This window comes from Gordionus sp. m RMFG-2023, chromosome 4 (assembly GCF_954871325.1).
Source record: "Gordionus sp. m RMFG-2023 chromosome 4, tfGorSpeb1-WG-v2, whole genome shotgun sequence".
Lineage (NCBI taxonomy): Eukaryota > Metazoa > Nematomorpha > Gordioida > Chordodea > Parachordodidae > Gordionus > Gordionus sp. m RMFG-2023.
In genome coordinates, this window is record NC_088778.1 from 12774445 (window position 1) to 12787311 (window position 12867).

The 12867-nt window shown below is 25.0% G+C and overlaps 1 protein-coding gene across 1 annotated transcript; it reads right to left on the minus strand.

Annotated features, from left to right (window-relative positions):
- Window positions 1-2: 2 nt before the first annotated feature.
- On the minus strand, window positions 3-5937 carry LOC135928452 (reticulon-1-A-like). Its single transcript, XM_065464917.1, has 9 exons — window positions 5575-5937; window positions 1854-1901; window positions 1588-1795; window positions 1399-1537; window positions 851-920; window positions 762-808; window positions 679-711; window positions 580-638; window positions 3-533 (listed from the first exon to the last, which is right to left on the minus strand). Exons 1-9 carry the CDS (start codon window positions 5873-5875, stop codon window positions 494-496), a joined length of 945 nt encoding a protein of 314 aa, XP_065320989.1. The 5' UTR covers window positions 5876-5937; the 3' UTR covers window positions 3-493.
- Between the last annotated feature and the right edge of the window lie 6930 nt (window positions 5938-12867).

Consider the following 12867-nt stretch of genomic DNA (forward strand, 5'->3'; position numbering starts at 1 on the left):
TTTATTTTTAATATATTATATATTGCTGTGTGATATTTATAAATATGTAATTTGTGTGGAAATATAATAATAAACTAAAAATCCATAGAAATTAATTTACGCTTGTAATTTGTATTACTTTATTTTAAGAATAGTTTAAAAATAAAATAATCATATTTTGTAACTTGATCAAATTTTTGATTTTTTCAAAAATGTATAATTTTCAGCGGCTTAAAATAGAAATGATTTCGTAAAAATTATAAGAATAAATAACAAAAAATAATAATATAATTTCTAGTATTCTAAGGTTTCTTTATATATAATTATTAAATTTAATGGTTTTAATATGTATTGCAAATATATAAATAATGGAGAGGCTAATAAAATTATAAATATTGTTTCACAATCATAGGCAAATAAAGGGCTATAAGCTAAAATTACAAAAATGAAAATAAGCTTTACAGAGAATTATAGTTGGAATAAGTTAAAGAGTCATGTAGTTCATAATGATAGGTTATTGTTTTTTCTTCAATTTTGACACTTTATCTTTAACGCTATAGTTGCACAATTATATAAAAAAAGATATATAATTTATTATACATTTGAGCTTTATCTTTAATGTTTCTCAATGCGATGTCCTTATTTTTGTCAATCACAACCTAGGAAATAATTTTAATAAATTAAAGTGTAACATTTTACCTTAGCCTTATTGGCAGCATCATTAATTTGAACCTAAAAAAACATTTATAGGAATTATATAGGCATAAAAATATTTTAGATACCTTATAAGTGGAATAAATCTTAGGAATAGTGAATATCGACACAAATACTAAAAAATATATATGGAATAAGTTTGATAAACTAATTATACATAGAACAAAAAGAGTAAGTCCGTTAAAGTAAGCTCCAACGTAAGTCATTGCCCAAAGAATAAATCCAAACTAAAAAATATATAAAAATTTCAGTATAGCTAGAATATTAAAGTCACATCCCACTTTGATGTAAAAAAATCTCTCAACACTCTTAAATTTAATATTACCTAAAGAACTTCAACAAATATAGTGGCATATTAATTGATTTATAAATTGAATTTAAATAAGAGAATGACTAGCTTCTTTCCACCTTCTAAATTAATAAAGTTATATAACTATAAGATATAGTAATGTTGTTAAGTGGCTCGATTTGAACCAATTTTTAAAAACGACTAACTCAAGATTTTAGCTAGAAAAATATTGCCAAAACTTTGAGATTTTGCTACTAGATGTCCAAACCTTTGTGCTATCTATGAGCAAAATCTTCAGGCTTACGTTATTTTCTTATGGATAAAGTACTGAGTTAGCCGTTTTTAAAAATCAGCTTAAATTGAGCCGTTTAACAACACTACTTGGTTTTTTAAATTATTTATGATTTTGAAAATACCTTAACAGTGTCCATAACATCTTCCACCAAAAATATATGACGAGCCTTTTTAATCAAGTAGTTAAGTTGCGATATCACTTTAGTACTAATTTTTTTGCCGGTTTCAGGAGATATAACAACATCTTGATCCAAATATTCTCTAAATACACAAAAAAAGTTGTTCTAATTTTGTTTAGTATCGATGAATACTTGAAAACATGGCCCTGCCTTGTTTTGTTCAGAGTTTGCATCAAATTTCTATATAGGTAAAGTCCGACGGAACAAGCTAATAAAGCTAGCCCAACATAACCAATAACCGAAATAATGGAAAAATATGAAAGAGTGAAGAGAATTAAGAGAAAGAGAGCAAACATACCTCCACTGATTCTTACATCTCTCCAATATATTAAATCCTTCACTGTTGTAAAAATTTGTATATTGATCAAAAATTATATATTATATTAAGTAAGACATACCCTTTTCCTTAATCGCATCCAAATGGATCAATTCTCCTTCGGTATTTTCTATTTAAAATTAATAAATTCGATTGATTAAAGTGTTTTAAATATTTATAATATTTTTTGTTGCGCAATGTTTTAACAATTAATATGGGTCAAATGCATTATTTTAAAAATGTGACAATTTTAATTGGTTGTCTTTATAATCTGGTCGATCAGCTGTTTAGTTCTTTAAAATATATAATATTTATTAGGCATGCTTTATTTAATGATTGAAGAACGATTTAAATTATTTTTATAACCAATAATTATAAAAAGAAACTGATCTATCAAGAATAAAAAAATTTGAAATAGGACAATAAAGAGTATTTTAAATCGATAATATTAAACCATATTAACAATGAAAATATTGGTATAATTTCGCTTCATAGACGAAAAGTAAATTTTTCCAATGTGCGGTCAATAAATTATTGATAATTTAAGATATATATTTTTATCCGGAACTTTCAAGTCACAATTAGAGTCGCTGATTGTGGTTAATCAAGTGATTTAAACTAAATAATGAAATCAATAATTATTGTTATCAATTCAGAATAAAATAAATTGATTTTATTTCTGCTATAACTGAACACTTCCAATTTAGGAAAAGAATTCACAAACTAAATTATTATTTTTCAAGCAAATAATCAATAATTTAAATAATGACAACGATATCCATAGATTTAGTGTTGTTAAAAAGCCCGTTTTGAGTAGATTTTTATAAATGGCCCGATTAAGATGTTAGCCAACTATTGTGTATGTCTCAAAATTTGGCAAAAGTCAAAACCTTTGCCATTTATGCTAAATCACAAGGCTTACACATCGTTATATTGGTTACAATCTTAATCGGGAGTTTTCAAAAATCGAACCGAAGTCTTTTTAACAACAGTACACAGATCATTGACAGATCAACAGACCCAATTTCCAAAAAGGTAGGCGCCTGCATTTAGATCAAATTTATAAATAGTTATTTTATTTGCCAAAATCAGTGTGGATTGATTCTTTGGTTGCCCTTTTCTATAGGTCGGGGATGTGCCCGATCAATTGAAACAATAATTATACCTTTGATTTAAGAATTGTCAATATGTCATGCCAATGTAGTATTTATTCACATACTTTCCTAGGCGAATAAAATTAGATCAAAGCTCTTTGCTTGATTATTATGGGGTTATATTATTTGAACTCAGAAAATTTTATAAAAATGATTTTAAAAAACAGGATGCCATCCACAATTAATAGAATTATTCAATAAAAATGTTGCCTATTATGTTAAAAATTTAATCAAATGAAAATATATCATATTAGAATATATGGAATCCATGAGAAATCCGAATGTAAGCTTTTGAAAGTTTTCATCGTGCTGTGCATTTTAAAAATTTATATAAAAGGTAATAGTTCATGATAAAATGTCTGAAATTCACTATATGCTAGAATGCATTTCTGAAAAAAAATTTTGCGCAAATGAGTTTCTTAAATTTTTTATGAAATTTAAATAAATGTAAATAAAACCAATCTGTATTTGTAAAAAAAAAATTGAAGTGCCAATTTTCTGCTTTAATGAGGAAAATGAAAACAATAAAAAATATGGATTATTTTTGTTTAATAGATAGTAGTATTAATTGTTTTTTTATTTAACCACTGGTACAGTATATATATATATATACATAAATATAATATTTTTAAACAAAGTAGTTATTTTAAAATGTAATAAAAATTTATTTCTATATAGTACACATTGAACTTTAATACTAGGAATAAAAAATATATTTTATGCCCAAGAAGCCCCCAACATTGAGAAAATTTGAGATCCATAACTCAAAAATCTTTGACCTCACAAGCATAACATATTTAATTATTTCTCAAGAAACTAGCATATAGGCATTATTTTATATCATTTTTGAGTATTAAAAAAAATTAAAATTTATATGATGATATGAATTTACCATCTTTATTTTTTTTGGCCTATTATTAAAGGTGGGAAATAAGAGCCCCCTCAACAATAATCTTTTCCCAACAATTTAATTAAAAATTTTTGATATTTCTAATAGCCATCTATTATTTATTATTATTTTTGAAAAATTTATGAATCTAACAATTGAACATTTGCTTAATTTTTGAAGCAAAATCAACTTAGCAAAAAGATATAAAATCATAATCTCATCAAACTCACCTACAGATGATTAAGAGAATTTTGATGAAAATCAAATGCCAAAATTTACATTCAGATACAACTGATGAAAATGATCTTTCTACAATTTTCAGCAATTTAAAATGAAGAAAGCAACATTAATCTCTACAAGCCCTTTTAAGGTGTGAGGAAAGTTTAAAGATATATTTAATATTGGGCAAGTAATATTCTCTAGTTTATTGTTGTTAACTGGTCTGATTTTTAAAAACAGCCCAATAAAGATTTCTATAAAATAATATTATGTATACCTTTAGATTTGGCACATAAAGGTTTAAACCATTCTGTCATCTATGAGCAGGTAAAATAAACCTTTCTGCCATCTATGAGCAAAATCTCCAGGCTTACATAATATTATTTTGGTTAAAATCTTAATTGAGCCATCTTTAAAAATCACCCAAATTGTCCCATTTAACAACACTACTCTAGTTGTATAAATAATTAAATGATACCTCCTTTTGCAAAATTAAATTATCCAATGTAATATTTATTCAAATAATGAATAAGGTAAATATAACAATCCCATATATTAAAGATAATTGAAATTCTTTATTAAATTATACCAAACATAATTTGTCAATTAGAAGAACAGATCATACATTATCAAGGAAAGTATTAAGGGTTAAAAGAGATATAATAACTAGACAAGATTAAATTTAATATTCTGCAATTTTCCAAATAAGTTTCATAATTATCTTTATAGAAATCAAATATTTGGGTATTGTTTTTGTAAAATATTCTACTTTCCTCCAAGAAACTTTTTGTCTCATTTGTGTCATGATTTGCAAATTAGGCTATTAATAACCTATTTCAAATAAGAACATTTACCTTTTTCATATTCTGAATTTTTTTTATCCACATTAAATTTGGCAATTTTTTATAATTAACCAAATTTTTTTTTACTGCATAAACAAAAAATATGAAAATTGAATTAGAGCCCTGTAAAATTATTTTTTGTGAGCTTAGATTAGCTAGAAATGATTATTTAATGTCTGAGTCCACCCCATTGAAAATATAAATTAAAAGGCAGATAAATTTTAATTATAATTTCATTTTAAAGAGAAAACATTATTTTCTATTATATTTCTAGAATTTTATTTGGCCCAAGCCCAATTTTAAAAAATAATCACAGCTGAGCTCAACCCAAATTTTTTAGGCCTAAGTCAAGCATGGCATGCTGGGCTGCTCTAGCCTTGATAATATATATATATGATGATACAACTACATTTATTTTAAATACAAAATGATTCTATAAAAATCTTAACTATTTGAGTTAGGGTAGTATATAAAAAACCATTAAAATAAAGTTGATAGTCCTTTTTAATGTAAAGAGTGTGAATTTTGACTAACTCAATTTCAAAAATTAGAATACCTTATAATAATCAACAAATAATTAATTAAGTATGATTTATATTTCAATATTAAAATATATTATAAATTATGAAATACACTGTACAAGATCTCTAAATAAAACCATTCATCCATAATATATAAATAAAAGGTCAAATATAATACCAGATTTATGGTGTGCTTTTATATCTTTATTATGGTTGTTGGATGATTCAAAGTATGGAGATTCCTTTCGTTCTGGTTTACTACTGTAAATATCTTCTTTGTTGAAATTGGTTGGTTTATTTTTACTATAGGGCTCATTGCCATAGTAGTCACCTTCGTTATCAAAATCTAAGAGAGGAGATGGTTTATTATGCGTTAGGTTATTTGAATAATGATCATCTTTCTTGTAACTCGATCCTCCTGTTCCGTAGTAATCATCTTGATTTGAAGTCGGATCAACTTTATGCTTATCAAAATCCATAAATAAAATCAATAAAGATGACAGCGGTTATAATGCCAATTTACTTTTCTTCAAATAGGAAAATAAAATGAAAATTTATATTTTTATGGGGTGCGGTTCAACCGGTGCAAACCATTTTGAAGAATAACAAGGGCATTAATTGTATTAATGTATTTTTGTAGATAACCTCTAAATTTATTGCATTTGATTTATTCATACTACTAACATAAACATGGTATAAAGTTGTTATTTTCTAAGTATTTCCAAACAACAGAATCTACTCAAAACATAGATATATAGTAATTTAAAATCAGCCCTTCCCTTGTCTTATAAAGTAATTAAATATATATACAATTTATAGTATCAATCAGCTCATGGAAGTTAAGTAATAGTCATAGTACTATTACGCGTATAAGTATGCGCGGTTTTCCCACAAATGTGTAAAGAGCTCCTCATTCCGCCTCCCCCCCCCACACCCCCCTGCTATATTAAATATTCAATTTGATGGGTTTGGGGAAAACATAGCGTAGATCTGTAGATGGCTTAGAGCTGAAATCACGTAAATAATATTTCGATTTAGGTACACTCATAAGATGCTTTGCTATTAAAATAATTTCAGCATACTATAATATGAAATCATTAGTTGTGTCTGAATTCTTTTTGCCTATCTTAATTTATGCTAATTAAATTATAAATTGTATAGTTAGGTTATTCTCTATTTAGAGATATTTTGAAGGATTCTTAACCGGCTAAAAATGGGTAAATCTGACTTATAGTCGAAACCTGTCATCTGAGTTTTAAGTTTTTTTCTTGGTAATACAACTTTGAAGAAAAATAGAAATAAATAATTTGTGTCTCAGTGCCTAGTTGTTTTTTCCCCTTCCTATCATTAATTTTTTTTATGCAGCATTAAATAAGCTTTCATTAATTAATTCTCTTTTTTGAATTAATTTACAGAATCTCTAATTTTTTAACAGAACTAATTATCTTAGTGACATGGTGGAAAATATTTATTCTACAAGTTGCATTGGGCACTTATTCTCATAACATCTTCAGAATACATTATAAAAATTTAATGATTTTTGTACAGGTCTTGATTTTTTAAAGATTTATCTAAATATAATTATTTTTCAAGATTTATATAAACAATTATTAAAATTATACATTCTCTTTTAATTAATAATAAATTATTAGTTTAGAAATTAGATTTTACGACAAATAAAAAGTATTAATTGGATACATTAATATTAAAACAAATTAATTTGAAGGTTGAATTGGTCTTTTAATTGAATCCCGAACATATATTTCCTGGACAAAAATACCCTGGGCATAAAGACGTTGGACATAAACTGGTGAAATAGTTATGTTGGCTAAATGTTTTGTCACACGTGGCAAAGCTTGATATGGGCTAGGGTTAATCTAAGCATAAATGTAAATTGTAGATTATGGGAAATTATTAATTTTATGAAAAAACAAACCCACTAGATTCGGTAAAATTTAATAGATACTTAGGAAGATATAGTAGATTCTAGTTCCAACTAATATTTTTATTTAGAATATAAAGATCCTTCATATTCCCTACATATTATTTAACCATACTAGATAGATAGAGGTTAATATCTTCCAAAATCTATAATAAACTAGACGCTCAATGCAATCCGCCCTAAAAATAAAATAAAAATATCATGTAGCAATTTGTTGATAGCCCAAATTTAATTATTTTTAATATATATTAACGGAATCACGCGGTCCTCACCTATACTCTATATATTATTTCCCATATCACAGGACCACCTAGCTGGCTTCAGGAAAAAACATGGTCTTTGATTAATTCAAACCCAAACTATCGGATTAGTGATAAAGGCATTTAACTGACGAGTCCACAGACTCTACTCAAAACCACAATTTTATCATAGATAAAGATAAACTGATGATGCTATCTTCAATAAGATATAAAAATTGTATTAATTTTTTTTTTCTAATTACATATATACCTTTATATAGATGAGTCATCATATTAAATTAAGGTCCTAATTATCTACATATTAGAATCCATATCATTCAATATATGGTCTAATTATAAATAGATTTTTTTATATTACTTAATCTTATTGTGTGGTAAAAAGTTGTAGATTCCTAAAATTATTTGTAGTTAATATTTATATTTAGTATTCATTTTTAAAGAATGTAGTTGTATTTATTTATGTTTAGTATACATTTAAAAAATATGTATTTGCTTGAAGTGTATGCATTTATTTCGAATACATTTTTTTGAAAATTTGCCCAACCCTGTCTAGTATAGCACTTTGGTTATCCAGCACCCCAAATAATTAAACTACCCTCTCCATCCGGTTCAAGCAACAATCAAGTACTGAGTTATAAAAGTAATTTTTTGTCATTTTTAATTTTTAGTTGAAAAAAAACTCAATAAATATGAAAATATTAATGTATATTTCTAAATGATAAATTTATATTTCTAAAAAATTAATATAAAATAAAATTTAAAACTTAATTAGGAAAATATATCTCGCTAATGTCATCGCTATTTTCATAAAAATGTAGCTTGCTATTAGCTATCACTACAAAAAAAGGTAGCGCGTTATTAGTTGTCACTAGAAAAAAATGCCTGAGAATATACATAATTCGCAAATTTAGGCTTTTAAATAAACTTGATTATATTATTATAATTGTACATATTTTAAATAAAATATTAAAATCATCATTAGATAAAATTGAAGTTTTTCATGATTAACAAAGTGTTTAGAAATCTTAAACTATAATTAACAATCAAATAATAAATATTAGTTTTTAATGAAGAATAAGCTTGATTATAATACTTAAATTATACATCTTTTTTAAAATTATTACAATTATCATTAAATAAAAGTGAAACTTTTTCATGATTAATAAAGTGTTTAAAAATCTACTATAATTAACATTAGAAATTAATAATAATAAATATTAGTTTTTAACGAAACATTATTTACATGTAATTTATATATTATGCTAAATCTTTTTCCTTTTTTTGTTAGACCGATCTGAGCAAGTAACATATGATTTCTTATTTTTCAGCAATTGGGGATTAGGTTCTCCTTGTTCAGGAGATAAAAAATTGTAAAGCTTGGATTTGGCGTCAAGGTCCGTCTCTTCGTTTAAAATTTCGTCCAATTCCTTTTTCAATTTATCAAAGTGTTTTAAAGAGATGGGCAGAGAAGATCCAATCGTAAATATAGTCCTAGAATACGTTTGTTTTTTACTGTTAATAGAAAAAATAAGAGAATTAAAGGATATATATTATTTTAACGTATAGAGAATGAGTTGTTATATATAAATTTTATGTCGAAATAATAAACAAGATTTGATTTGTTTATCTAACATAATCTTATTTGGTGGCAAGATCATCTCTTGTATGTGTTTAAGTTAAATTGGGTTATCAAAAGTCTCATTGGATTGGAAATTTAAAATACAAATATCTAGTGTTGTTAAAAAGTCGAGTTCACCCGACTCCGACTCAGAGTCTGAAGTCGTTAGTCGTGAACTCGAGTCGTGAATTTGAGTCGTGAACTTGAGTCGTGAACTTGAGTCGTGAACTCAAGTCGACTCAAGTCGTGAACTCAAGTCGACTCAAGTCGTGAACTCAAGTCGACTCAAGTCGTGAACTCAAGTCGATTCAGGTCGTGAACTCAAGCCGACTCAAGTCGTGAACTCCAGTCAACTCGAGTCATGCACTCAAGTCGATTTGAGTCGAGAACATGAGTTTTTCATTTGAGTCGTGAACTTAAGTCAACTAGAGGACGAATATTTCGAATAGGTATATCGTTATTTTTAAAATTTTGTGAAATTTTTTAAAGCAAATGGGTAAAATATATATTATAAACATGTTAAATTAAAATTTCAATGGAGATCTACCATAGATAAGTGACAATTATCATTTTTTATTTTTTATTTAATTTTTTTGAACTTACAGGGTAAAATAATAAATTGTAAACATGTTAAATTAAAATTTCAGTGAATATGTACCATAGATAAGTGACATATCTAATTCTCAACTCCCTTTTGAAATTATTTTAATATATATATTTTGAAATTATAACATTACTCATATCCATTATTTTTAAATTAGGTTAATATGATCTTGTTGGGAAACACTTAAACCTCTGGGCAGATGATAATAATATCATATATGTTAAATTTTTTGAGCCAACCGGAATGGAGTTGAACTAGGAAGATGCATCAATATAAACATGATATTTTTGGGAACAACAAATTTAAAAATATTTTTTCTTTAATCTTTTAAATCAATTTTAGATCTTAGAAACTACTATTTGGATATATCTAGTAAAATACGCCCCCCTCTGATTATACTATTCATACAAAAAATCTATTTATATTGTTATTATCTAAATCAGTCATATATATGAATTTTTATTTATTAAAAATTCAATGTAAACATTAACTTTATAATGAAATAGGTTATATAAATAATGATTTAAAATATCACATTATTTAACAATGTACGATTAAGCTTTATAATTAAAATATCATCAAGTATATCTTTGTCTAATCTTGTCCTTAGAGAGGTTACAGTTAGTGATAATGAACTAAATGCTCTCTCAACTGAGACCTGGGTGCAAGGAGCAGCAAGAATTATTTGATTTAAATAATTCTGCATCTTATTTTTTTTATTTTACATTATATATAAAAAAAAAATTTTGTAATTTTTAATTTTAAGTTTAACTTTCTTGTTTTTTCCTTTTATTTTTATTTTCACTTGTTTATTATATTTTGAAATAAAAAATCAGGAATTAATAATGTTATATAAAATAAAAAAAATGAATAAAATAATTGTTTTATAATAAAACCCCCATTTATAAATTTGGGTGGGATACATTTATTTAATGTTTTTTTTATTTATATTTATAAAAAATCAAATATAAAAAATGCATTTTTTCTTTTCGTTTTTCCCATTGTCTCTTTCTCTCCCTCCTTTATTTATTTTTATTTAATGTTTTGCCTTATGAATTAAAAGAAAATAAAATATCTCAAAAAAATGAGTAATGTTGTCATATCTGATATCAGATTATAGAACTTTTTTCTTAATTGGTTCATTCAAAGGTCTCCCTGATTATTTTTTAGTAATTTTGCCCTCCGATACGATAACAATGCGTTAACAATATTTATTTTAAATTTGATTAAATTTGATAATTTCATGACTTTATTCTCTTTAATAAGGTGCAAGATATACTATATTTTGAAAATTTTGTGTTATTATATATGGGCGCATTATCCTTAATTATTAGTGAATTCAACGGCAAAATGGATGATAATTCATCCAGGTAAGCTTTATATTTTATTGCTGTAATGGTACCCAAAACCGATACGTTTTCCCCCTTGAAGGAGGGAGTTTCATCCATAGTAAGAAATGACGTGAAAATTCTAGATAGAATATATATTGAAATGACATGTTCACATTTTTAGTCAATATTCTTTACAAATATTGATAACATCTGGGGAATTGATCAAAATTTCAAAAATGTTTTAATAAAGATTTCCTTACAAAAGATTTTATTTTATTATAAAATTCTCAAAATATTTTCTCAAAATTATTAGAAGATTTTTTTACAAAAAATATTTTTTATTTTGTTCAAAAATCTTCTTTGAGCAAGTTCAAAATTTTTTTCAGCGAAAAAATCTTCGCAAAAAATTGATCTTCAAAGATTTTTTCCTCAAAATTTTGGGCGAAAAAAATCTTCAAAATTTTATTTGAAGATTTTTGTAAAACTCTTGTTTATTTATAAGAAAATTCTCCAAAAAATTTATCAAATGAAAATTTAAAATTCTTATATTTTTTTTATAAACAAGGATATAAATAATAAGGTAAAGAAAAGAGGGAGGGAGGAAGAGGGTTTATATTTAATTTTGACTTGGGAATGAAATTATTTAAACAAAAAATAAATATTTTTATTATGGAATTAATTTTTGGGGGAAAAAAAAGGGAGGGGAATAGAATTGTTATTTTTTTCATTGATAGAGAAAAAAAATTTTTTTAAAAAAATATTAAATCAAGGAAGGAGGGGGATGGGTATTTTTAAGAACAAAATTATAATCCTAAATAATTGGGATATTAGTCTTACAGAATAAAATATATTTTATATTATTTAATATTTATTGTATTGTGCAGTGTTATTGTATATTTACAAAATAAATTTTAATATTGAAAAGGCTAAATATATTTTAAAAAATATAAACCGTTAAAAATAAAAAGAATATTAATAAATTCTTAGATTTTTTTTTGACTGTCTCATTAATTACTCTATATAAATTGTAGCAAATATGATATTATTAAAAAATAATGGCATATAATAGATTTTTTCTAATATAAAATAAAGACTCTTGGATAAAAAAGACACCATTTATTCATTTTTTTTTAAATGTTAAGAAAAAGGGAAAGTTTAAAAAAAATTTATTAATTTTTTCCATACATTCACTAAAAAAAATATTTGGTTAATAAGTTGTAGCAGTGTTCGCTGGTTTTACAAGATGGTTCACATATGTGAATTAATGGGATATTGTTATTTAAAGTTTGTGACTACAAAATAAAACTCGTTTTAAAGGCTATAATCCAAAATTTTTAAAAAAAATTCGAAAAATTTTAAAATTGTATATGTTTAAGTATTAAAATTTAGAAAATTGTCAAGTATGTTTTGTAAATGTTTTTATTTTTATGTTTAAAAATAAGACTTATCTTATTTATATATTTTCAATAAAGTTTCGAAAGTTTGTGAATTTAATTTTTGATAATTTAGGACACAACCCAATGAAAATTTTTTTCAGTTTGATAAATAATTAATAAAAATGATATACAAAAAAGTTGTTATTTAATTGACATCTGGTAGGTAGTGAGTTCCGTCAGAAACTGTTTTTAGGGATCCCATTTTTCTGAAACTAGCCGGCACTAGCAGTTAGCCAAGGATTATCCCAAGGTCAAAGTGATAGCTTTAGGCTATAAACTA

Excerpts from the sequence above, each read along its gene's own strand:
- LOC135928452 (XM_065464917.1), bottom strand. The coding sequence starts at position 5,875 with ATGGATTTTGATAAGCATAAAGTTGATCCGACTTCAAATCAAGATGAT. Across the intron at positions 712-761 it reads AGATTTATTCCACTTATAAG|GTTCAAATTAATGATGCTGC; the intron begins GTATCTAAAATA and ends ATGTTTTTTTAG. Across the intron at positions 534-579 it reads ATTAAAGATAAAGCTCAAAT|CGTTAAAGATAAAGTGTCAA; the intron begins GTATAATAAATT and ends GTGCAACTATAG.